General features: G+C 53.8%; 3 protein-coding genes across 4 annotated transcripts; 1 reads left to right on the top strand and 2 right to left on the bottom strand.

Annotated features, from left to right (window-relative positions):
* Nucleotides 1-1578: 1578 nt before the first annotated feature.
* Nucleotides 1579-10470, top strand: ITPKA (inositol-trisphosphate 3-kinase A). The gene is made up of 7 exons (XM_084776318.1): nt 1579-2130; nt 8383-8479; nt 8556-8772; nt 8897-9101; nt 9338-9439; nt 9693-9764; nt 9874-10470. Exons 1-7 carry the CDS (start codon nt 1648-1650, stop codon nt 10075-10077), a joined length of 1380 nt encoding a protein of 459 aa, XP_084632444.1. The 5' UTR covers nt 1579-1647; the 3' UTR covers nt 10078-10470.
* Nucleotides 10471-10570: 100 nt separating this feature from the next.
* LOC311593186 (leukocyte tyrosine kinase receptor-like) lies at nt 10571-17864 on the bottom strand. Of its 2 annotated transcripts, none has more exons than XM_084774335.1 (14): nt 17668-17864; nt 15742-15840; nt 14660-14854; nt 14048-14143; nt 13588-13783; nt 12988-13078; nt 12809-12873; nt 12494-12623; nt 12302-12399; nt 11921-12013; nt 11732-11833; nt 11463-11597; nt 11298-11388; nt 10571-11189 (listed from the first exon to the last, which is right to left on the bottom strand). In XM_084774335.1, exons 1-14 carry the CDS (start codon nt 17831-17833, stop codon nt 10860-10862), a joined length of 1887 nt encoding a protein of 628 aa, XP_084630461.1. In that variant the 5' UTR covers nt 17834-17864; the 3' UTR covers nt 10571-10859. The 2 variants fall into 2 exon arrangements, with proteins under 2 accessions (XP_084630461.1, XP_084630462.1); XM_084774336.1 differs by having other exon boundaries at nt 14702-14854; nt 17668-17863.
* LOC311593324 (uncharacterized protein) lies at nt 17829-19959 on the bottom strand (the record flags this gene model as incomplete). The annotated part of the gene is made up of 5 exons (XM_084774533.1): nt 17829-18090; nt 18226-18797; nt 19046-19217; nt 19311-19454; nt 19917-19959. The coding sequence occupies 5 exons, from the start codon at nt 19957-19959 to the stop codon at nt 17930-17932; spliced, it is 1092 nt and encodes a 363-aa protein (XP_084630659.1). The 3' UTR covers nt 17829-17929.
* Nucleotides 19960-23772: the final 3813 nt, after the last annotated feature.

The raw sequence follows: 23772 nt of genomic DNA, 5'->3' as shown, positions 1-23772 counted from the left end.
TACACCTGCCCCCCCTTCTTCCTTTGTCAATCCCCTAGGGATCTTTTCTCTTGGCCAAAAGGTTCTCCTTCTCCCTCTCAACACTCCTCCCCTCCTCCTGGACCATCTTAATTTCTTGCTGAACAGAGAAAAGGGAAGATGCATGTCCCTGTGCCTTTGTCAGTCTCGGAGGCAATTTTCCTGGAGATACTCCACTAATCCCAAACTCTAGGTGTCCAATGAGGGGGCCCCCAGTCCTCTGGTATGTAGGGAGTACAGAAAACACGACACAGGAAAAACTCCTCCTCCTCCTCCTTCCACTGCCTCCTCCTTCTTCTTCTTGCTTTTTCGAGACAAGGTTTCTCAATGTAGCCTTGGCTGTCCTGGAACTCACTTTGTAGACCAAGCCAGCCTCGAACTCACAGAGATCCGCCTGCCGTTGCCTCCGGAGTGCTATGATTGAAGGCATGCGCCACCACGCCCCGCTGCAGTGTCTGTACTTGTACGTCAGTGTTCTCTTTTCAGTGCACAGCCACAACTCCAGGCCAGGTGAAGTTTTCTTCTGTTTACAGCTACGGAGATGGATGGATGGGGCGGGCCTAAATTTCCATCTAAGATATAGTGGGCCTGAGAGAGAGCACTAAAAAACACTCACACTTTAGAGCATCAGTCTTGTTTCCTTCCTTCCCCGTTGGGCATGAAATCCAGCATTTGTCACATGCTAGGCAAGTGCTCCTACCATTGAACACTCAACACTCAATCTCTTAAATTTTACTCTCACAGCAACCCTGTAAGTTGTAAGTTGACAACTCCGCTACGAAAGAGAACCAGCAGTTCAGAGAGGCGAAAGGACTCTTGAAGCCACAAAGTTCCAAAGTAAGCAGCGTCGGGGAGGGGTGGAAGAGGAGAAACTTAGCACCTCAAGTTAGTGAGGGGCCGGAGGGAGCGGGGCGGGGATCAGGGGGAAAGCGGGGAAGGGGGTGAACGCCGGACCGGACTGGCTGGGATACTTGGAGAGAGTCAGGCTCCGCCTCTTGACCTTGTTCTCTGCCCGCCGGGAAGTGGGGAGCTTCTAGGGATGGGGGTGGGGAGCAGTCTTAGCTCGACCCTGGGCGCAGACTCTCCAGTTGGGCGGATGCCTTGGGGTGTGGCTTCCTTGGGTGGCTGATGGCCTTGAACTCCGGATTAAGGGGCCCGGGCCAGAGAAAAGCCCCAGAGAGTCAGAACTCTTTTGCCAGGAAGGTTGAAACACAGAAAAGAGCCCGAGGAAGCCAGTGAAGGAACGTGCGCAGCTCCTTCCAGTGCAGGACAAGACCCTTGGTTCGCACTGAAGGAATCCTTCAAAAGCCGGAGGAGGGCCCTGGGCTCCGGGGGTGGGGCGGTCCCTCCCGCCTCCTCGAAGGCAGGTCGAGAGATACAGCGAGGGCCCGACCCGGACATTCCAGAGACTTTTGGGGCACTCCAAGCCTTCCTTGGCTGCCAGAGCCGCAGGAGGCCCGCGCTTTCTCCGAAAGTGAAAGGAGTGGGCGGGGGGCGCGGCCGGGGCGGGGCCGGGCGGGCGTTGCCGAGGCTCCGCCCCGGGGCAGTCCCAAGCCTGGGGCGCCGAGCGTCTCCAGTCCCCGCCGCGCCGCGGGCTGGTGGGCTCGGCTGCTGCTCCGGTGTCGGGAGATGACCCTGCCCGGGCGCCCGACGGGCATGGCGCGGCCACGGGGCGCCGGGCCCTGCAGCCCTGGGCTGGAGCGGGCCCCGCGCCGGAGCGTCGGGGAGCTGCGCCTGCTCTTCGAGGCGCGCTGCGCCGCGGTTGCCGCCGCAGCAGCCGCAGGGGAGCCCCGGGCCCGCGGGGCCAAGCGGCGTGGTGGACAAGTGCCCAACGGGCTCCCGCGGGCTGCCCCTGCCCCGGTGATCCCGCAGCTCACCGTGACAACCGAAGAGGACGTAGCCCCGGCCAGCCCCGGGCCCCCGGAGCAGGAGGGAGACCGGCTCCCGGCCGCGGGCTCGCACCTGCAGCAACCACGCCGCCTCTCTACCTCGTCCCTCTCCTCCACCGGCTCCTCCTCGTTGCTGGAGGACTCGGAGGACGATCTGTTGAGCGACAGCGAGAGTCGGAGCCGCGGCAACGTGCAGCTGGAAACCAGCGAGGACGTGGGGCAGGTACGGGCCGCGGGGGCGGGGCCAGCGGGGGCTGCGCGCCGGGGACTCGGCTTCCAGCTCTGCTGGGGCCCGCTTGAGTGCCCCGCCGAGAGTCCAAGCCTCACTGTTTCAGAGGAACATGGGGGCGGAGAGGGAATCCAGGATGACCTCTTGCTTTGGCTCTCTTTCGGGGGCTAGGCAAGGCGATGGGAGCTGAGCGTTTGGGCATCTAAAGGAGGGTGAGGAGTACGCGACCCACGGAGTGGGAACAGGCGGGTCGGCGGGCGTACCTGGGTAACTGTCAAGGCTGGAGAGATCAGAGCGGGGTAGCCTTGCCCCAGGAGTTCTAGGAGAGAAAGGGACGTGTGAGCTTTTCCCTCTCTCTCCAACCCCCTCTCGGTGCCGCGGCCCCACCCCCGCCGTTGCCACGGTTTCCCTCTCCTGAGTGGGAGTGGAGCGGAGCTCCTGGCTCTGCTCCGGAGCCGCTGCCGTCTGCTCCCCGCGCGCTCACGAGGCGTGGATGAGAGAAGGGAGGGGCGCGGGGCTGGGAGCTCTGGAACCGAACCGCACCAAGATCCACCTGCTTCGCCCCCCTCCTCGCCCTCGCCTACTGTTCCCAAGTGTCGTGGGGAAGGTAAACTGAGGCCGACAGGCACTTGTTAGTGTCTGCCTCTAATAGTGTGGATGTTCCGGAGCCAATTTAGCCTTCAGATAACACCGGCCAGTGTGAAGTGAAGTCATTCGTGGTATAGTTCTGGAAAAGCACACCTCTCCTCACCACCCACCCCCTTTACTGGAGATTGGACCCAGGGCCTCGAAGACGGTAGCCAAGCACTCCACCACTGAGTTACATCCTCAGCCCTCGTGCCAAGTTAGAATGAAACAGTCTGTAGCCCCTTCAGGCCTTGAACTTGCGATCGGCTTGCTTCAGTAATCTTTCTTATTTTAACCATGGACAGACACCTATATTAACTGCCTGTGGACTGTGCAGCGTTGCTCTAGATGCATTTTACGCAAGCGTTCCTCGAGTGGAAATAGGGAGAGACCGCAAGAACGCCCCGCTCTGCCTTCAGTACCCTCCAGCCCAGAAGGCCAGGTCCTGGCGACTTCCAGAGTAAGACGCGCGCCCCGGGTTTCCTAGAAGCCTTGAGAAGAACCGTGAGGTGTGGCCTGTGCCTTCTGGAACCCTGCATCCCTGCACACTAGGATTGGACCGAGCGAGGGAGGCAATAGAACGATTCTAAGTAGCGCTGTGACTCAGAGACTTACAGTACCCAGAGAGGGAATGACACAAAAGAAAAAAAAAGGGGGGGGGGGAGAGGCTCACAGCAAGGTTGTCGTCCCCTCCACCGCCCCCCCCCCCATTGCCAGGTGTACGTGCAGGGGCTCAGGAGTCCGCTGCCCAGACCCTTGGGCGGGCAGTCATTCTTGGGTCCTTCTGGACTAAGCAGTGAGGCGAATGACTGTGGCTTGTGAGCAGTGGGAGGACCTCTGAGGAGCCTGAGAGGTAGATCGGCCACTCCCCTGCTCAAATCTCTGACACCTGAGAGGCGGGCCCCTGAGAAGCTTGCTAACACTGAGAGCTGGGAGGTCCCCTACTCAGGCACACTCGCTTTCCTGTTCTGCCGGCAAAGACTCATCTAAATGCTCAGGAAGAGGCTGAGCAAAGAAGAACCCGCAGTCTAAATCTGGGTGCAGTGTAGGTAGCCCCAGCAAGGGGCAGGACTTCTGAGGAGAGGTCGACGCTAGCCATTTTCCTGCAAGTCTTCGAATTCCTCTCCCACCCTGGACCTCAGTGCCTGCGGGAGCCTCCAGGAGTAGGTCCAGATGGCCTCTCAGGGACCTTTCAAACTTCCAGGCTGTCTTCCAGGCCTTCCCAACCCCCAGCCCGCCGGGGCCTCCCCGAAGGCAAACAGCCCCAGAGCAGCAGATAAGCCTGGAGCTGTTGACAGAGGCTGCCTGCGGCTGCGTGGAAGGGCCCGGATCGGACTTTGCCTCACAGCAGGCCCCACAGCACGTTTGCCCAGGCCGCCTTTAAGGGCTTCCCCAGGCAGGAAGCAGAGTGGGTCCCACTGACCGTTAAGGATGCACCCAGGGAAAGATATAGTGGCTGCAGTCAAGGGATGCCAGCAAGCCAGCATCTCACACCCTTTACTTCCTAGGCGCTTGTACGGCCAGCTCAGAGCAGGGCATATAGAGCTGGGCAGCTTTACTCCCTCCAGCGGCCTTTTTTTCTGATAGAAAATTCAGGAACATGAAAAGCTGAACAAGCCAAGGGAGAAACAGAAAGCCAATTCCAAGGGCAGGTGTTGCCTGTCTCCTCAGACAATTTGTGGGAGGTGACCCTAGCAGAAGAGAGGGTGTTTTGGTTCTTATTCATCTGATCTTATTCTCTCAATAACTCAGACTAGGTAAGAAGAAGAGACCTGGATGCCGTCCCCTCCTGGACTCAGAACCCCCACACATCATTTCCCACTAATTATAGAGCAGAATTTAGGTTAACAGACTTCCTTTTTAAAAAGCAAATGCCCATGGGAAGGTGAAGTCGTGGGTCACTTATACCTTAGTGCAAATCATTTTGTAAATTTAAATTGCTGGCTCTCCCCACCATCACCACAGGGAGTGCTAGTTTGATAGGACAATTGGAACATGGGGAGGGTGTTGGGCTGGCAGAAGTTTCATCCAGGACTGGTGACTATAGAGCAGTGGTTTGCAACCTTCCTAATGCTGTGCCCCTTTGGTGCAGTTCCTCGTGTATGGTGATCTCCCAACCATAGCACTATTTCCGTTAATGAACCATAATGTGTTTTCTAATGGTCTTAGATGACCCCTATGAAAGATTCACTTGGTCCTTCTAAGGGCTTGTGACCCACAGGTCGAGAACCTATGTTACAGAGTCAGGAAAGAAGATGCTAACCAAAGACAGAACAGAGGGAGCCAAGTGTGGTGGCGCACGCCTTTAAGCCCAGCGCTTGGGAGGTAGAAGCAGGCAGAGCTCTGTGGGTTGGAGGTCAGCATGGTCTACAAAGCTAGTCCAGGACAGCCAAGGCTACATAGAAACCCTATCTGGAAAAACTTAAAACACACACACACACACACACACACACACACACACACACACACACACACAGCAAAGGATGTAGTCTGGTAGGAAATAGGCTGTCTGGGCTGATGTAAGGAGCGGATGTCTCCAAGGCTTGCAAACAGAACTTAGACAAGAGAGGATCTAAGGCTAGGACACAGCAAGTCCCTACCTTTGAGGAAATTACCAGAGGCTCCTCCGGTGTCATCACTGAGATTCCTGCACACAAGTTTCTTGGCCTTTGCACCACATGTCCAGGCAACCTATGGCCTCTCCAAGGAAGGAGGGTGGACCATACCTTTCCTGTTGTTTATGAGACACACACACACAGACGCAGGCACGCATGAGACTCTCTAGGGGGCTTTTGGGGTGCATTCATTTGGGGGTGCATTATGTTCCCCGCTGAAGGAAGGACACACTCTTAGGGGGAGAGGGCAGTGAGTTGGCTTCCATGGTGCTTACATCAACTGACTTCATGTTTGACTGTATCTGTTATTGGCAAGGGAGCTGCATTTTGTTATAAGAAACCTCAGGGGGCTGGAGAGATGGCTCAGAGGTTAAGAGCACTGACTGCTCCTCCAGAGGTCCTGAGTTCAATTCCCAGCAACCACACGGTGGCTCTCAACTATCTATAATGTGATCCGATGCCCTCTTCTGGCCTGCAGGTGTACATGCAGGCAGAGCACTGTACACATGATAAATAAATTTTAAAAGAAAAAAGAAACCAAGGGAAGCATCTGGGACGCGCAGCTGAGATAAGGGGCATGGAAATGCTTTGTTACTTGCACAGTTAGAATCTGCTGCTGTTTGCTCATATGAGGCTCACAAAACCAAGGCAGTGAGGGTGGATAATGTCTCTATTACATATCAACTAAGGGACAAGGTGATACTGTTCTCTTACATTAAACAATTAGCCAAGTGGTAGCATATACATTTTTAAAAAGACCTGTCTCAATGTTTCTTAGGGAAGCCTTAAACTCCTAGGATCACATAATCTGACTTTTTTTTTAGCTTCCTCAGTAGTCAGGACTACAGCCATGTGCTGCCATGTCCAGTCAGCCTACTTCATGAAATAACACAACCCCAAAAGGAAGGAAGGTACAGTTCCCTCACACGGCCCAGGCTGGTCCTCCCACCAGGCTGGCTAGAGAACTAGCTGTACTCTTAGTCAAGTTCGGTCTGGTCCCACTCTCCCCAAAAGTTTTGTTAGGCTTTTCAAACCACCCGAGCTTTTCACCACTAGATTCATCCTTCAGAGGAGGAGGTCCCCAGGCCCATCTCTGAGATGAAAACCTTCCCAGCACCCTATAAAATCTGCCTGTCATGTGGTGTCTATCCCATCTGACCCCCCAGAAGGAAAATAACAGAAACTGCTAGAGTGATTGGGGCCTGGTGAGGAAGGTGGGCTGACAGAGGGCATAAGCCAGAGCCTGCGAGTCTGGAGGCAGGGCATGAGGGGACTCGCTTCTCTGAGCCTTGGCTTCCTTGTGCGCTGGGGCTTGACACCAGTTCACATCCATGCTGTGTGTGGACATCGCAATCGCCACAATTCTCAAGGTGAATGTGAGGGGAGGGGTGGAGGGACACGTCTGCTGACTACACACGCTGCATACGTCACCTTCCTGGAATTTTACTTGAGGATTTGGGAGGGAGGGAGTGTTATAATAAAACTTGGATTTATTATGCAGCAAACTGCAAGCCTTGTATGTATTTAAAGATTTATAAAAGGAGTTTTGAAAGATGTCATGTTTCTAGTGGGCTGCTTCTGGCTACACCCCCAGATCCCTGGGGATTGGACATGTGATCACGCCCCAGCGTGCCATGTTGGGGAAGCGAGAGCAGCGATGATTGTGGGAAGATGAGACGGTGCCTGGCATGCAGGAGGCAGTCAGGAAATGGTGGCTCGCGTGTTAGGGCAGCCGCTGCATCTTCACAGAGGAAACAGCACTTGCTTGAGCTCCCTGAGCTAGAAAGTGAAGGAAGCCAGGAGTAAAGTGACTGCTCACTCCCTACCCAGTGCAGTTGTCACCAACCCCACCTGTTCCCCATAGGCAAGGCTTTCTGGTCAACAGACTTCTAATCCTTAAGCTGCCTCCTCATTTCTTAGCAAGGAGGCTGGTTCCTGGCTTCTGGGAACTCCTCTACCAAGACAAGCACCCGTGCGTGTGACAAGGCTGCAGACAAGACACACAGGCAAATCCCTGCCCTTCAGAGAGCAAACACAGGACTGCTGAGTGTCGGGGTAGGAGGAAGAAAGGTCCAAAGCTTTCAGGATTGAGTGGAAGCCAGGCTGATGGCCATGAGAGGCGATAGCTGACAGCCCCCCAATACCTGCATTTACCTGCAGCTTCATCATAGAGGACAGGCCTCTGGCTTTTGTCTCATCTTCAGGCAAGCCTGAGGTTTCTCCATTCCTAGATCACAGCCAAGGATACCTTGGCCTTTTGGCTTTGTTTGCTTGTAAGATGCATGTGCGATCCAAGGGCAGCTAGAGGGTCGTAGGGAGCCTCAAGCCTTTTTTTTTTCACAAGCCCTGGCGACTGGCCTTCCTTCCCTGGTCCTGTGCAGAGGGTTGGTTGTGGTTGGTCCGCCCTCCTAAGTGAGAGAACTAGGTCCCAAGTCAGTAAATCCAGTATCTAAATTTGGCCCAATTCTCCCTCCATGCCAAGGAACGAGGAGCGCCACACTCAAGCTTCCCTCATTACAGTAATGCTGAGAGAATAATTGTCTTCGCATTTCACAGAAGCATTTTTCTCAGGCCTCCTGAGGCCGTGGTGGCGTATGCAGATTTTTAGTTCCATCCCTGGCTTATGTGGCTGGCCCCTGTGGTAGACCCCGGAATCCGCTTCAAGGCTGGCCATCAAGTGACTCTGATAGTCACAAGGTTCAAAAACCTTGACAGAGCAATTCAGTTACCTGCCCACTCAATGGCAGAGCTAGTTTCAACCCGGAGCTTTCTGAGGCTAAGCCACGGGCTCCATTCAGACTCTCTGAGACGCTACAACGACCTTCCCTTTGCCTGTCTCAGCACCTGCCACACTGACTCACAATAAATCGCCTTTGAGTACGTAGGAAGGTAGGTGAGTAGTGAATGCGTGGATGAAAGACCTCAACTGCTTCTAGAGGTGTGGGGGTCAGGTGTGGGGAGGGCTTAAGGTGCTGACCTGCAGACCTCGACTTGTTGCTTTCAGAAAAGCCATTGGCAGAAGATCCGTACCATGGTCAATCTGCCGGTCATGAGTCCTTTCAAAAGGCGCTACTCCTGGGTGCAGTTAGCAGGGCATACAGGTGAGCATCCTTGTAGATGGGCGAGGTTGCTGCAATAGGTAGGAGCTGGGCAGTTCTAACTGGTTCCCCTCTGCAGGGAGTTTCAAAGCTGCGGGCACCAGCGGCCTGATTCTGAAGCGTAGCTCGGAGCCGGAACACTACTGTCTGGTGCGGCTGATGGCGGACGTGCTGCGCGGGTGTGTGCCCGCTTTCCATGGCGTAGTGGAGCGGGATGGTGAAAGCTACTTGCAGTTACAGGACCTGCTGGATGGCTTTGATGGGCCTTGCGTGCTCGACTGCAAGATGGGTGTCAGGTCTGTGTTCCCTCTCTTGGTCGGGCAGAATCAGTGGGGGAACCAAGGAACTGGGATAAAAACTCACATGGAGGTCCCTGTCCCTGTCCCTGGGCCTTCATGCCCTGTCTCCTGCCCCTCACAGAACTTACCTGGAGGAGGAGCTGACCAAAGCCCGAGAAAGGCCCAAGCTGCGGAAGGACATGTACAAGAAGATGCTGGCAGTGGACCCCGAGGCGCCTACTGAGGAGGAGCATGCACAGCGTGCGGTCACCAAACCACGCTACATGCAGTGGCGCGAGGGCATCAGCTCCAGCACCACACTCGGCTTCCGCATTGAGGGCATCAAGGTGGGTTAGGCTCCCCTAACTTTGCACGGCCTTTCTTCTGCCCCCACTCCCCACTTCAGTGCATCCTTCCGTTTCCTGACCTACTACTGCCTCACCTGCCACCAGGACACGGACTCCGGTAGCTGTCTCTTGGTCCCCAAAGATTAAGGCCCCAGGGAGACCCCACTGCCCTTTGCATGACCCTCTCTCCCCTCAGATGGGTCCTGGTCCCTGACACTCCTTGCCACCTCCTTCAGAAAGCTGATGGATCTTGCAGCACTGATTTCAAAACCACACGGAGCCGAGAGCAAGTGACTCGTGTCTTTGAGGAGTTCATGCAAGGAGATGCTGAGGTGCTGGTGAGTGAGAGGAGGTCCCCAGAACCTGTTTACAAGGGTACGTCTTGCTTATTTCTAGTGTCCTCAACTACGACACCCCCAGTGATAACACTTCCCTGCTGGAACTGTAATTGTTTTACATGAGCCACATGGTGGTGGTGGTGGGTGACTTCCTCATCACAGGATTAGGCAAGCTGGAACGCATGGTGCTTCTTGGTTGTCAGTAGAGCCGCCCCTTGGTGTGAAATTCATCTGTCCACTCTAACTCTTCCAGAGGAGGTATCTGAACCGCCTACAGCAGATCAGGGACACCCTGGAGATCTCAGATTTCTTTAGAAGGCACGAGGTAAGAGCTCATGGGTGGGCTCAGGGTTTGTGCTTTACGAAAATACGAGACCGGGAGAGCTGGGTATCTCTGGGAAAGGCAGTTGGCCTGACTGCCATGGGGTTGGCAGGTGATTGGCAGCTCGCTCCTCTTCGTGCATGACCATTGCCATCGTGCTGGTGTGTGGCTCATCGATTTTGGCAAGACCACGCCCCTCCCCGATGGCCAGATCCTGGATCATCGGAGGCCCTGGGAGGAGGGCAATCGTGAGGACGGCTATTTGCTGGGGCTGGACAATCTCATTGGCATCTTGGCCAGCCTGGCTGAGAGATGAGACTGGGCCCTTTCCCCGCACCCCCACCCCACAACTTGGGCCGGCTGGTCATACAGATGTGGGCCTGTGGCTGCATCCCCACCATGCATGCCGGCAAGAGACTGGAACCCCGCTGGGCGGGCAGTTCACATGGTCCTGCAGGACCAGGTGCCATCCACATAGAGGAGTTGGCCTCCACACAAGCCTGTTTCCCAGAGCTGAATGACACTAATTTACAGGAGGGGAAGGAAACAATGGCCTCTCCCCCAGTCCAGCTCTTCTCAAGTGGCTTTGCACCTCTCCAGAGGGGCCAGGTCCAGAGTCGTACTTCACAGTATATGGACTTACTGGTCTAACTTCCTACACTACAGTGGACACCCTTCCTAATAAAACTCAAAGATGCAGCTTCTGTGACTCAAGCCTCCTCCTCTTCATCCTGGTCCTCTCTTTCTCTGTCCCAGACTCTTTCACTTCCACTTAGAAAAGTCAAGTATTAGAAAGATGATGGTGGTGATGGTGATTATTATTATTATTATTATTATTATTATTATTATTATTATTATTAAACATTTGTAGTACTGGGATGGGCCAAAGGGAGGATACATATGGCAAAAGGACAATCCAGGATTCCCAGCTAACTCCCGCGGTGGCTGGGTAGCCTCTGGTTCCAAAGACCAAAGACTGAGAGTGGCCCAGGCCCTTCCCCAAAGGGTTTGGGCTTGTTTCCAGTGTGGTAAGGCCAGGCTGCCAGGACATCCTGAAACATGCCTGAATATGCAGTACAGACTGCAGCGGGGCAGAGGCTACTGGATGCCAGAAAAGGAATGCAAGGAGGAGCCATTGCTGAGGTCAGTGCCTAAGGCTTCACCCTTGGGGCCCCTTGGGGTCCAGGAGCCATAGGTGGGGTTCCAAAGGTTCTGGGGTCGCAGGCGTCTGGATGTGAGGGCCTTGAGGCCAGAGGGCAGCCAAGAGCCACGGCCTCCGCCCCAGCTTTTCAAGTTCTCTGAACTCAGCTCCAGGGGCTGTGAGGGTCTCACACCATCCAGCGCCCTGTTCTCCAGCAGGGAAGCTCCTTCTTCCTCTAGAACAAGCCTTGCGTCCTCTGGCAGGGGTGAATTCAGCACATCAGGGTCCTGCAGTGGGATAGTGAGGGAATGGGGCGGGGACCATGTGGCTATTTTTTAGCCTTCTTCCTGTCCTACAGAACCAGGAGAGTTAGGGGGCCTGAAGGGAGGTCACACCTGGGTGCAGTACTTAAGGCGCTCCAAGATGCTGGCAAAGTCAGGGCGGAGCTCGGGTTGCTGCTGCCAACACTGGGTCATGACTCGGTAACTGGGGAGAGGCAGGGGTTCAGGCCTCTCAAAATCTTGAGGGGCCTCCCTCCCTGGGCAGCACTTTTAACTCACACTGGCCCAGGACAGTTCCTAGGAGGGTCCATCCGGTTCCCTGTGACAATGAAGTCTAGAACCTCCTGGTTGGTATGCCCAGGGTAGGGCATATAACCCAGAGAGAAGATCTCCCAGAGCAGGACTCCAAACGACCTGGGTCAGAGGTAGGAGAAACAAATGAAGTTCCTTGAGTGCAGCCTGCCCCCCCCCCCCATATGAGGTGGCCCGGAAGGGTGGGGTTAGCTTCAGGGCAGAGGGAGGGAGCTCAAGGGAGGCCATGCTGTCACCAGGAGTCTGTCTTAGATGTGAAAATGCCCTCCAGGAGAGCCTCTGGGGGCATCCACTTGACCGGAAGAAAGGCCCGGCCCCCCTTGCGGTAATAACTGGCCCTATATGAAGGAGGGACGAGGTTAGCAAATGCTGTCAAGCCAGCCTCCTTAGGCAGCAGTTTTCCCACCTCCCCGGTTCCGACTTACCGGTAGATATCTCTGGCCATTCCAAAGTCTCCTATCTTGGCCACTCGGCTGGGTCCAGTGCAGCTGAGCAGACAGTTACGAGCGGCAATGTCTCTGTAGAACAGACAAAATCGCCGTCATGCTAGAGCTCAGGTGCTTTGGCTCTTTTCTGATACGTTTCTTCAAAAGTTGTATATGAGCTGGGCCCAGCGGTGACGCAGGCCTTTAATCCCAGCACTCCAGAGGCAGAGGCAGGCGGGTTGCTGTTGAGCTAGAGGCCAGCCTGGTCTATAGAGTCCAGGACAGACAAGGCTACACAGAGAAACCCTGTCTCAAGAAACCAAAAACAAGCACAAAAAGTTGTATATGAGGGATGCTCCTTGAGTCAAGATTGCTTCCAACCTGTGGATGAAGTGATTCTCCTCCAGGTAGTGACAGCCCTGGGCTATATCCCGGGCCAACTGCAACAGGTCCTGCATGGTCAGAGGTGATGGCTGGCCCTAGATTGGGCAGAAGGTACCACAGTTGGTCCAGGTCTTAGGGCAAATGGCCAGGGTCTTAGAGGGGTCTGGAGAGCTCAGAGAAGGGTCTTACCGGGTGTGGTCTGCTATGCCTTAGAAAACTCTTCATATCCCCTCCGGACATCAGTTCCAGCAGAATGAGGCGAGGGGCAGCCCGGAAGCTGAGCCCCACACAGCGTACAATGTTCTGATGGCTGAACTTGCTGAGTGGAAATGGTGCACATACAGGGTCACCAGCAGGGACCTAGACGCACGTTCTAGACCCCATTGAGCTGCAAAACACCTCTGTGCCTTAGAATGCTGTCCCTCAGCCCTAAAGAGAGGAAAGGCCGTGCCTGGAGGCAGGTCCTGCCTCCCACCACACCCTCCCGCCCGCCCCCAGGTGCACCTGATGATGAGGGCCTCCATGAGAAAGTCCAGCTCATCCTGACTGGAGCAGAGCTCTGGCAGAGTCTGGGGAGGGAGAGTAGGATGGTCCTGAGCCTTGCCAGGTGCTTTAGGAGACTGATGAAGAAAGGCTCTTGCATGGGTGTGCCTACCCCAACCAGAAACCCCACCCCTTCTCACCTTGATAGCCACCTGCAAAGGGCCGGAGTCCCCAGGAAGACCAACGACTAGTCCCTCATACACCTCCCCAAAGGCACCATGGCCAAGGGCTCTACAAGAAGATGAGTTGGAAGGGAGTAGGAGGCACGCGCGTGCACACACACACACACACACACACACACACACACACACGTTCTATAGAGGGGGCAGTGCCCCCTATATCTCTTTGGTTCCCACCCCATATGCTCAGATGTCCCTATATGAGCTCTCTCGGAGCCACGGATGTTCTCAGACACAAGCTAATGCTGACCGGGAACTGGGGCAGAAGAGAGGGCAGCTGGAGCCCCAGTCAGGGTGGTGATGTGGAGTAAGGCCTCTCCTCGTGCTAACTGCTAACGCAGACCCTCTGGGAGGAAGGAGCCTGTGAGCTCCAGAACCTGGGCAAAAGCTGACCCTTTGCATGTTATTTCACCTGTTGGGGCTTGTGGGGTCTCCATCTCGTCTGCATAAGGGACTTGAGCGGGGTGTTCTCTGGGAGGTCACAGTGTACCATGACAGGAGGTTGGGTGGGGGAGGGGCCCAGGGTGCAGCCCACCTCAGAAGGAGCTAGAGGACACTCACCTGAGTAGAGTGACATTGGCCGGGGAAACCTCGGTGAGCCCTGGGGGCAGAGGCCAGGACTGGGCAGGGCTGAGCCCCACCTGACAGTAATAGGGATTGGGGGCTGTCCTGATGGCAGAGGTCCGAAGCTTGCTTAGCTCCAGCTCAGGGCCTGGCAGCCTGGTTCCCAACAGGTTCTGCCACTTCCTCCGGCTCACTGCAGGTGACAGAGGCACACCCTCAACCCGTCCATCAGGCCCACTCTGCTCCCCGTGCCCAGAACACCTTTCCAGACATCCTGTCACGTACTCATTTCCCACCATGACTCCCAGCTTCTGAAAGCCTAGAGTCTACCACTGCTCTGTGGCACTGGCTAAGGGCCCTGACGTCAGCCACATTTACCCTAGAACCACACAGAAGCCCATCACAGCCTAGAAGAGAAGGTCAGCCTGCGTCAGCCACCCCGGCTAGATGTTCATACCTAGAATCAGGACTCCACACATCATAAGGAGACTCAGGGACAAGGCTGCCACTACTGCTCCCATCAGAATCAGAGGGCCTGTGGTGGCCGGCAGGTCTAGGGAAAAAGAAAGTCCTCTACATCGGAGGCTCCTCTCTCTCTCTCTCTCCCTCCCCACTCAAGTAGTTTTTCTTATTTGTTTTGCGTTTTATTTTGTGTTATTTTGAGACAGGGTCTCTCAGTGTAACCCAGGCTGGCCTCACCCTCAATTCTGCACTAGCTCACTCTCTGCTGGGATCATAGGTGTGTGCTACCATGACTGGGTACCCTCAAATCTATGCTTCAAGACTCGGCTCAGTGTTTACTTTGCCAGGATGCCACCCACAACTGTCCTAGACAAAAGCAAACTCTCCCTCCTGAGAACCCCCTAACTATTTGATACCTTCCATAGCAACTGCCATTTTTAGATACATATCTATATCTAAACATCCATCTTGCCTCCCACACTGGCCTACATGTTCTTGACAGCAGACTGTGCCCTGATGCATCTGCAATCCTCTATACAGCATGCCACACGGCGCGGCGGAGCACACAACAGGCCTTTCCGTTGTCCTTCCCAGTTCCTCTACCCACCTGTGAGCCAGCAGTCAGACTCAGGGCAAAGACAAGACATACCCATGCAAGTGACATTATCCACAGCCAGCTCCATGCCCTCCGGGCATATGCATTCAGCCATCTGGAGCTCTGCCTGCCACTGGCAGTCTTTGAAAGGGCAGTGAGAGCAGTTGGGGTGCTTTCGGATCTCCACCTCCCCATGGCCCTCTGTGACTGTGAGTGAAAGAACAGATAGGGTGGGAAGTGGAGGTGGGTGTGTTACACGCAGGGCTTGCCAGCCACATGGTTACTTATAGTCAGGAGTTTAGGGTAAGCAGTGGTCCCAGCCACGTCAACACACAGGGTGATGACAGAGCCTGGGAGACTTTTTTATTTTATTTTATTTTGTTTTTCGAGACAGGGTTTCTCTGTGTAGCCTTGGCTGTCCTGGACTTGCTTTGTACACCAGGCTGGCCTCAAACTCACAGCGATCCACCTGCCTCTGCTTCTCGAGTGCTAGGATTAAAGATGTGCGCCACACCCAGCTGGGACTTCTTTTTTGTTGATCGATTGTATTCAGAAACAGGGAGAGGCATGCATGCATATGCTTGTACAAGTCAGAGTTCAGTTCTCTCCTTCCACCATGGATTCTGACTACAAACTTGAGAGGCAAGGGTTTTACCAGCTGGGCCATCTTGCTGGCCTAGCCTGGGAACGTCAGTCACACCTGTACATGTGACATCTTCCAGGACCCTTGAGCCTTGAGGTGTCTGGAGAGAACTCACAGCCAGGACACTTGACCAGCAGTCTAGAAAACCTGTACCAGAATCCCAACTCACCACGTACTCCTCAAATGTTCCTGTGCCATTGAAGAACTGGGTATCTTTTAATCCCAGCACTCGGGAGGCAGAGGCAGGTGGATCGCTGTGAGTTCGAGGCCAGCCTGGTCTACAGAGTGAGTCCAGGACAGCCAAGGCCACACAAAGAAACCCTGTCTAGAAAAACCAAAAACAAGCAAACAAAGAACTGAGGATCTCACAGCTCGGAGCAGATGGTACCTATGATTGTGGGTCCAGGGGGATGGCTGGCCAGGCTGAGAGGCAGGGACTTGCGCCACATACCTGCCAGAGGCTGCAGGTAGAGCTCGCTGCTGGGATGCACAAACGATATGCCGTCTTCCCCATCAGCCCAGAGGATGTCAGACTCGGAAGTATTACCACCTTGAAATTGAGAGTGATGGGGGTTTAATTACAAAGGGTGGGGTGGGGCCCGAGGAGAAGGAGCACAGAGCTGCCTTGCAGTTGGGGAACTGGCTTATGAGCAGCAAGCATGCTGAGATCTCCCGCTGTAAATCCTGTGTGGCCTCTGCAATGATGCTGCTATACAGCTGCCAAGGGGCTAGAGAAGTGGGCGCTGGCTGTTCTGCTGGAACCCAAAGGCCTGGCTTATCCTGGCTGGCACCCCTTTTGTCTATCTGAGCCCTTGCAGACCACATACTGAGCTGTGAAGTGAGAGATGTTCAGCCCACAAACTCCACTTCTGTGGACAAACAGATGTGTCGTAAACTGTTTATGAACGTACCAGTCCTGATAGGTCAGGGGTTCTGCTTCTTTACATCAGTGTCCCCAAACTCTAGAGCATCTTAGGACCAAATAAAACATATCTGGAGACATGGCTCAGTGGTTAAGAGCACTGTCTGTTCTTTCAGAGGTCCTGAGTTCAATTCCCAGCAACCACATGGTGGCTCACAACCACCTATACTGGGACCTGGTGCCCTCTTCCTGCCTGCAGGTGAACATGCAGATAGAGCACTCACAAAATAAATAAAACACATCTTCAAAACAAACAAACAGATGGCCGACACCCTTCCCTGGAGTCATAGATTCTGGAAACTGGGCATGCATTTTTCTTTAAAATTAATCATAGTAATTAATTAACAAAATTTGATACTTTGAAATGTGCAGGCATTATGCAATTATTTGAGCCAATCAACATATGTACCAATTCATTGTTTATAGTAAGAACACCTTAGATCGGGCCAGGCACTCAGGAGGCAGAGGCAGGTGGATCGCTGTGAGTTCGAGGCCAGCCTAGTCTACAAAGTTAGTCCAGGAAGCCAAGGCTACACAGAGAAACCCTTTCTCAAACAACAACAACAACAACAACAACAACAACAACAACAAAAAGAACACCTTAGATCTACTTTCTTAGCCATGGTGTTATTGGTGCTGTGGATGCAGCTTAGCTTTGCGGCAGAGTGTGCTCCTCTAGCATGCCCAAAGACCCTGGGTTCAACCCACAGGCTGAGACTTATCCCCTACACTGACAGAACCGGAATCATTGTGGTTACCAGATTGAACTAAGGACAGCTTAAATTGCCTCCTTCCATCTAATTACATTTCTTTTAGTGTTTGACCAACATCTTCCCAGCTTCCAATCCCGAGTTTGTATTTCTAGCAACTTCTGTGATGATCACACTTTGAGAACTACCATCCTTGCTCTCCCTCTCCCAGCTCAGCTTGCTAACAAGGCGGGGCCCTAAATTCTGTAGACTTTAGTAAAGTAAGGATTTGTTTAGCAGAGTAGGGGTTTGTTTTACTTGCATGTGTGATTTGCAATTGACTTGGACTTTTTTTTTTTTTAAAGTCAGAGTTTCATTGTGGGTCCCTGGCTGGCCTGGAACTCACAGAGTTCTGCCTGTTTCTATTTCCCGGGTAGTATGATTAAAGGAATGGGCCCCCAAATCTGGTTAATTTGGCCCTTTGTAAAAGATAAAACAAGACCAGCCTGTAGCCCAACCTAACCTTAAATTCACTCTGTATCTACATAGCTTGAAATCTGCCTGCCTCCAGCACACACACGCACGTGCAGGCGAGTGTGCCACCACGCCTAGTTCAGACCTCTTTTCTAAGAGCACCTGGTGTGGCTTGGCGCAGCGCAGGACGGGGCATTCCCCATCTACCCTCGGGGAAGCTCCGGCCAGGTTCTTGGGCTCTCCGCTCACTTCACCCGGGCTGCCCGGCTACCCTCCCCACGGGCGCACCTACCCCGGTAGCCGCCGCCGCCGCCGCCCGCTGTGCAGGCTCCGCCGCCGCCCCCGAAGCCTCCGGCCGCCGCCCAGCGGAGCGCTGCCCAGGCTTCCACGCAGCCCTCGCCGCCTTCGGCCCCTTCCCGCAGTGAGCGTCCGGCCTGCGGAGAGGGGGCCCGCGACATCCAGCCGCCCCCGCCACCTGGGAAGCGACAGCAGGCGACCGGCAGTGGCGGTGCGGAGCAGCCCGCCTCTCCGCCTCTCCCGGCCGCCCCGCGCGCTCACCTGCCGCGCCTCCCCTCCCGCCGCTCCCGGGCGCCGCGGGGCGGTTCTCCAGCTTCTCGGGGGCCGCCTGAGTCCGGCCTCGGTCCGGTCGCCTCCAGTAGGCCCTCCCGCCGCCTCCCGCCGCCACCAGCAGCGGCTCCGGCTCCCCGGCGCGTAGCTGCGGGGCCAGTGGCAGGTCAAGGGCCGCGCCCGGGTACCGACCCCCCGAGAACCCGAGAACCCAGACAGACAGAGGGGCCTGGACACTAACGCCCAGCTCGGGGTCGAAGCGACCAGCACCCGGTGCACCTACCCGGAAAATGTAGGTGGCGCCCCCGCCACCTCCGCCCCCGCCGGCCCAGCGTCTCCAGCCTGGGATCCTGTCGGTCCCATCCGTCGTCGCATGCTCTCCAGTGGCCCAAGACTCTCCTAGACAGACGAGCTGGCTCTCGGGGCTCCCCTGAGTAGCACCAAAGTAGAAATGAGCGTGATGGCGGACTCTGTTCTACCCGTGCGGGGGTCCAGGTACCAAGGACGCCTTCCCCAGCTCTCTGCCCGGGCGCCCCTTTCCCACGCTCCCCGCTTACTCCGGGACAGGCGTCCTCGCCCTGCTGCCCCACAAGGATGTACAGCGGCTCCCCGCGACTAAGGAAGAACACTGCCGAGAGGAAGATGCCGTGCGCCCGGGACAGGTGGTTTCTGGCGCCTTTGCCGCCCGCCGCTCCGTAGGCGGAGATCCTGCGGGAAGAGGGCGCTGGGTTCGGCGTCCCGGGTCCAGGGGTGAACTGAGAGGTCGGAAACCCGAGGCCGGGAAACTTCCTAAGGGGTTTAGCGTGATGGACTGAGTTTACAGTTAGGTTCCACACGTATTTCAGGGGTACTAATAGAGGTGACGGGAAAAGTCAAACCCCGAAGCCACCGTCGATTAGGCGGCTGTCCTGTCTTTATAACAGGATCCCAGCTACCCGTTAGCTCGGGCGGTTGCTACACTTCTCGTGGTTTCGCTTGGTAGGACAGACAGTCGAAGTGGCTGACTGACAGCAGGCATTGCTGAGGAATATTTTAAGACGAGAAGTGGTGGGGCTCTGGGACCTGCTGCCCTGGCGGGCGACTGCCACCCTCTCTGCACTTACAGATACTGGCCGGTGTCTGGAGCCCGCCACAGCTGCACGCCTTTCAGCGGCCCGGCAGCCCCCACTGTCACCATCACGCTACTTCCTGCGTACGCCCCGTCGCACTGTATTTGTGTGGGTCCCCTCCGGCCGCTGGCACCACAGGTGTTGAACACCCAAGGCCCCCGCGTGCCTAGGTGCAAGGGAGAAGGAAAGAGTCGAGTACTGTCCAGGCCTAGGGATCTCGAGTTGGCGATGGAAGAAAAGGGAGGAGCCTGAAGCTCACCTAGAGGGCTTGGGAGGAAAGCTGGCTCCGATATATTGGGCCTGGGGGTCACTTTCTCCTCCTGGGAATTGGGGACCAGCACTAGCAAAGGCGAGGATGTTAAAAAAGGTGCCTGGAGCTCCGAGTTGGAGCAAAGAATAGTTCCTGAAAGGTGACAGCGAGGAAGAGGAGTTAGAAGAGAGTGCAGAATATGACAGAGGAGACAAAAGATAGCCACTCAACAGTATACTGCTTGCAGCCACACCCCTAATGCGACCCAGCTGGTGCACTTAGAGCCTGAAGCCAGATGCCTACCACCACCCAGCTGGGTCGCATGGGCCCTGCAAGGTGACTGCGCATACCAGCCTCTCCATTCCGGGCTTCTTCTCAATGAGTGACTGACTTGGGGGCTGCATCGCTGCCCGACAGCACCCACGCCCTTTCCTCCATTTAGATTGGTGTCCTTACTCCCAGGCGATTCTTAGATTTGGGCGTGCTCCGAACCTTTCTTGCTGCGCTCTAGAAGCACGAGGCCTCCTTAGAAGGAGCCATTGAGACCTGGTCTGTCGCTAACGCAGTCTAAGTGTCTCTGTTTGACTAATACCCCCATCACCAGACAGCACTTACCGGCAGCTCCCAGCCACAACAGCAGCTGGCAGGAGCAGCCCATCGCTCGATCCCTCGCTTCCAGCTCAGGATGATGATGGTTCAGAACTCTCGGCCCTGCCTGAAGCTTATAGTAGCCATTACCACTACGTCTAGTTGGCCTGGCTACACCCACATCAGACCCGAGAAAATAGGAGGAGAAGGCGGGGCATGTGGGCAGTTCGGTCTCCAAGCTTCCGGGAGGAGCCTTGCTGAACTTCCACAGAGGGGCTCTCAGTCTCCAACCACTGGCTCATCTACTGGCAGCCTCAACAATTAGGGTGAGGTCATGGTAGGAGAACAAGTTGGCCCTCCTCTATTCCTTTGAGATAGCAGCCTGGTCAGCAGGAAGCCTCATCCTAGCACTTGGCAGTGGCTTCTATGGTTTTCAGGACAGGATCAGAGTGAACGGCTTTATTGGTGACAGTGGTTTTTGTGTGTGTGTGTGTGTGTGTGTGTGTGTGTGTTCACACATGAGGGTGGCATCCAAAGATCTACCTGCCTCTACCTCCTGAGTGCTGGGATTAATGGTACATGGTGCCATGCCTTGCAGGAAACAATTTATAAACTGTCCCCACTAAGGCATTATTGCTTGCCCTCTGACAAGGCAGAACATCCAGTACCTCAGAGACACCACTTTCTGGGTTTGTTGCACACAGTTCCATTGTCCTGTGCACAACTCCTTACTGCCATGACTGGACAGGGTGTCAGAAGACTTGCAGGATAGCTCACACTTACAATCCAGCACCTGCCAAGTGGAGACAGGAACTGGTGTTCAAGTTTATCCTCTGCTTTCAAACTGGGTGCCAGCCTGGGCTACATGAGACCTTCTCTCAGAAGCTAATGGAAATTTTACAAAGATCAAAAGAATCAAGAGCTGGCATCCTTAGGCAATGCAGACCAGTGCAGCCACAGTCCACTGCCTACAAAACCACACGGAATGAAACTTCTGAAGCCACAAGATGCCACACACTGAGAGGGCCACTAGAATCAGCCTTCTGGTCGTGTGCATATTGTGCCCTCTATCTTTTGTTCAAAGTGCTCACATTAAGTTAGGCATAGTGGTTCATGCCTGTAATTCCAGCACTTAGAAGGCTGAGGCAGTGGGATTATTACTAATTCCCTCAAAACAAAAAAGCCTGGTGGTGGTAGCACACGCCAGCACTCAGGAGGAAGAGGCAGGCAGATCTTCATGAGTTCAAGGCCAGACTGGTCTACAAAGGGAGTCCAGGACAAGCAGGAGCTACACAGAGAAACCCTGTCTCAAAAAACAAAAACAGAAACAAACAAATACCAAAAACCAAAAACGGAAAAAAAGAAAAGAAAAGAAAAGAAAAGCAAAAAACAAAATAGAACCTCCCTACAAGAAAAAATATTTTTTAAAAATAATTTCTTTCTTTTTTTATTTTATGTGCATTAGTATGAATGTGTCAGAACCCTTGACTGGAGTTACAGTTGTGAGCTGCCATGTGGGTGCTGGGAATTGAACCTGGGTCCTTTGGAATAGCAGACAGGGCTCTTAACCACTGATCCATCTCTAAAACCCTCAGAATAAATCTTTAGCAAAGGATTTCCTCAACCATCTAGAGAAGGAAAGAGGAAAGAGATAGGACGTCACCTGGTAGTAGTGCTAATTTCTACTTCATGGGTGTGAACCAGTCAGGATACCAAAATCCCCCATGGTCATCAGCCCTGCACAGATAGACTTGTGTGTTCTCTGCCCCCCTGTCATCTGCTGGCCTACAAAAGGGAAAACAGGGGTTACAGGAGGATGTTCCTTAGGGAGGGAGCACACTAAGAGCTTCTGCATCAAGATGAGGGAGAACAGGGCTGGAGAAATGGCTCAGTGCTTAAGAACACTCACTACTCTTCCAAAGGACCCAGGTTCAGTTCCCAGTACCCACATGGCAGCTCACAACTGTCTGTAACTCCAGTTCCAGGGCATCTGACATGCTCACACAGATGTAGGCAAAACACCAATGCACAGGAAATTAAAAAAAAAAAACTAATTAAAAAAGAGTATCCATTAAAAAAAATCAGGGAGAACCATCCCAATAAACATATACTGGGTTTTAGAAAGTTCATGGCTGAGGACTGGAGAGATGGCTTAGAGGTTAAGAGCACTGACTGCTTTTCTAGAGGTCCTGAGTTCAATTCCCAGCAACCACATGGTGGCTCACAACCACCTATAGTGAGATCTGCTGCTTCTTCTGGCAGGCATGGGTATATGCAGAAGAACATAACATTGTATACATAATAAATAAATGTTTTTTTAAAAAGTTCATGGCTGAGCCATGGTGGCACACTCCCAGCACTCAGGAGGCAGAGGCAGGAGGATCTCTGTGAGTTCAAGGCCAGCCTGGTCTACAAAGAAAGTCCAGGACAACCAGAGCTGTTACACAGAGAAACCAAACAACAACAAAAAGTTCATGGCTGAGGCCTGTGTCTTAACACCTGAAGGCTGAAGTTGAATTGCCAACTTGGTTTACAAAGTGAGTCTAGGACAGAGAAACCCTGTCTCAAAAAAACATAACCAAACACCAGTGACAGGGCCATAGTGGACCTCTCCTGATGACTTGCAAGCTCAACAGTTAAGACAACTGGCTGCTCTTTAAGAGGACCAGGGCTCAATTCCCAGCACCCACATGATGGGTCACAAACATCTGTAACTCCAGTTTCAGGGGCATCTGATGTCCTCATTTGGTCTCCAAAGGGGCATCAGGCACACACACGATGCACAGACATACATGTAGGCAAAACATCTATGCACATAGTTGTAGCCAGTGTTTCTGGGTTCCTCACTCTCTTCCATCCTTCCAACCCCCCAACACTAGGAAGGAGAGAAAAGCTAGAGGGGAAGGGAAATTGTTGTTAAGACTACTTCCTGCTGATCGGGGGCATCGAGTTCCTTATGTCAAGTTTGATCTTCTGGGTTTTCAGTTTCTTATCTCTTCCTGTGTGACCACTTGACAAACTGCAACAGCCACCAGCAATAGCAGCAGGAGGAGGGACAGCAGCCGCCATCCCCCTCCCCCTCTGGGCTCTAGCATTTATATTGGTACTCTCCCAAGAGTCCCCAGAATTCCAAATGTCATACACGTGCAAAACTATCTGCAGCTGGCAAAAAATCATGTCCCTGATAGAGCAAGAGGCAAATTATAAACTGCTGTGGACAATCTGAAGCAGCTCCATATTCCACAGCTAGAATTTAACAAAACTGTATTCCCATAACATTTCTGTATTTTATTATTTTTTAGAAGATTTATTATTTATACAGTACTCTGCCTGCATGTGTGCCTGCACACGAGAAGAGGGCACCAGATCTCATTATATATGGTTGGCTGGGAAATGAACTCAGGACCTTTGGAAGAACAGCAAGTGTTTTGCCTGCATGTACATGTTCACTACAGATGAGGGTGCCAGATCTCACTATAGATGGTTGTGAGCCACCATGTGGTTTCTGGGAATTGAATTCAGGACCTTTGGAAGAGCAGACAGTGCTCCTAACCTCTGAGCCATCTCTCCAGTCTCAACACTGTATACTTAATAAATAGATCTTTAAAAAAAAGAAAAGAAAAGAAAAGCCAAAAAGCAAGCAGTGTGATGACACATGCCTATAATCCCAGCACTTTGGAGCTAAAGGCAGGAAGATCAGCTCAATGGTACCCTAAGCTACATACGGAGTTAAAGTCAGCCTGAGCTACATCCTGAACTACATGAGACCCTGTAGAAAATAACATATAGGGCCAGTGAGATGGCTCAACAAGGTGTTTGCTGCCAAACCTGATGGCCTTAGATCCCTGGAGCCCACATAGTGGATAGAAGGAGAAAAGAGACG

Source organism: Acomys minous, assembly GCF_964271855.1.
Source record: "Acomys minous genome assembly, chromosome: 3".
NCBI lineage: Eukaryota > Metazoa > Chordata > Mammalia > Rodentia > Muridae > Acomys > Acomys minous.
The sequence above is the reverse complement of the archived record's forward strand: the minus strand, read 5'-3'. Positions and strand labels throughout refer to the sequence as shown.

What these genes read in the sequence shown, in the direction of transcription:
- ITPKA (XM_084776318.1), top strand. Translation starts at nt 1,648, where the DNA reads ATGACCCTGCCCGGGCGCCCGACGGGCATGGCGCGGCCACGGGGCGCC. An exon ending in GACTGCAAGATGGGTGTCAG is followed by an intron (nt 8,773 to 8,896) that starts GTCTGTGTTCCC and finishes TGCCCCTCACAG; the next exon opens with AACTTACCTGGAGGAGGAGC. An exon ending in AAGGAGATGCTGAGGTGCTG is followed by an intron (nt 9,440 to 9,692) that starts GTGAGTGAGAGG and finishes TAACTCTTCCAG; the next exon opens with AGGAGGTATCTGAACCGCCT.
- LOC311593186 (XM_084774335.1), bottom strand. Translation starts at nt 17,833, where the DNA reads ATGTCGCGGGCCCCCTCTCCGCAGGCCGGACGCTCACTGCGGGAAGGG. An exon ending in GGCATAGCAGACCACACCCG is followed by an intron (nt 12,400 to 12,493) that starts GTAAGACCCTTC and finishes TGCCCAATCTAG; the next exon opens with GGCCAGCCATCACCTCTGAC. An exon ending in GAGAATCACTTCATCCACAG is followed by an intron (nt 12,014 to 12,301) that starts GTTGGAAGCAAT and finishes TCTGTTCTACAG; the next exon opens with AGACATTGCCGCTCGTAACT.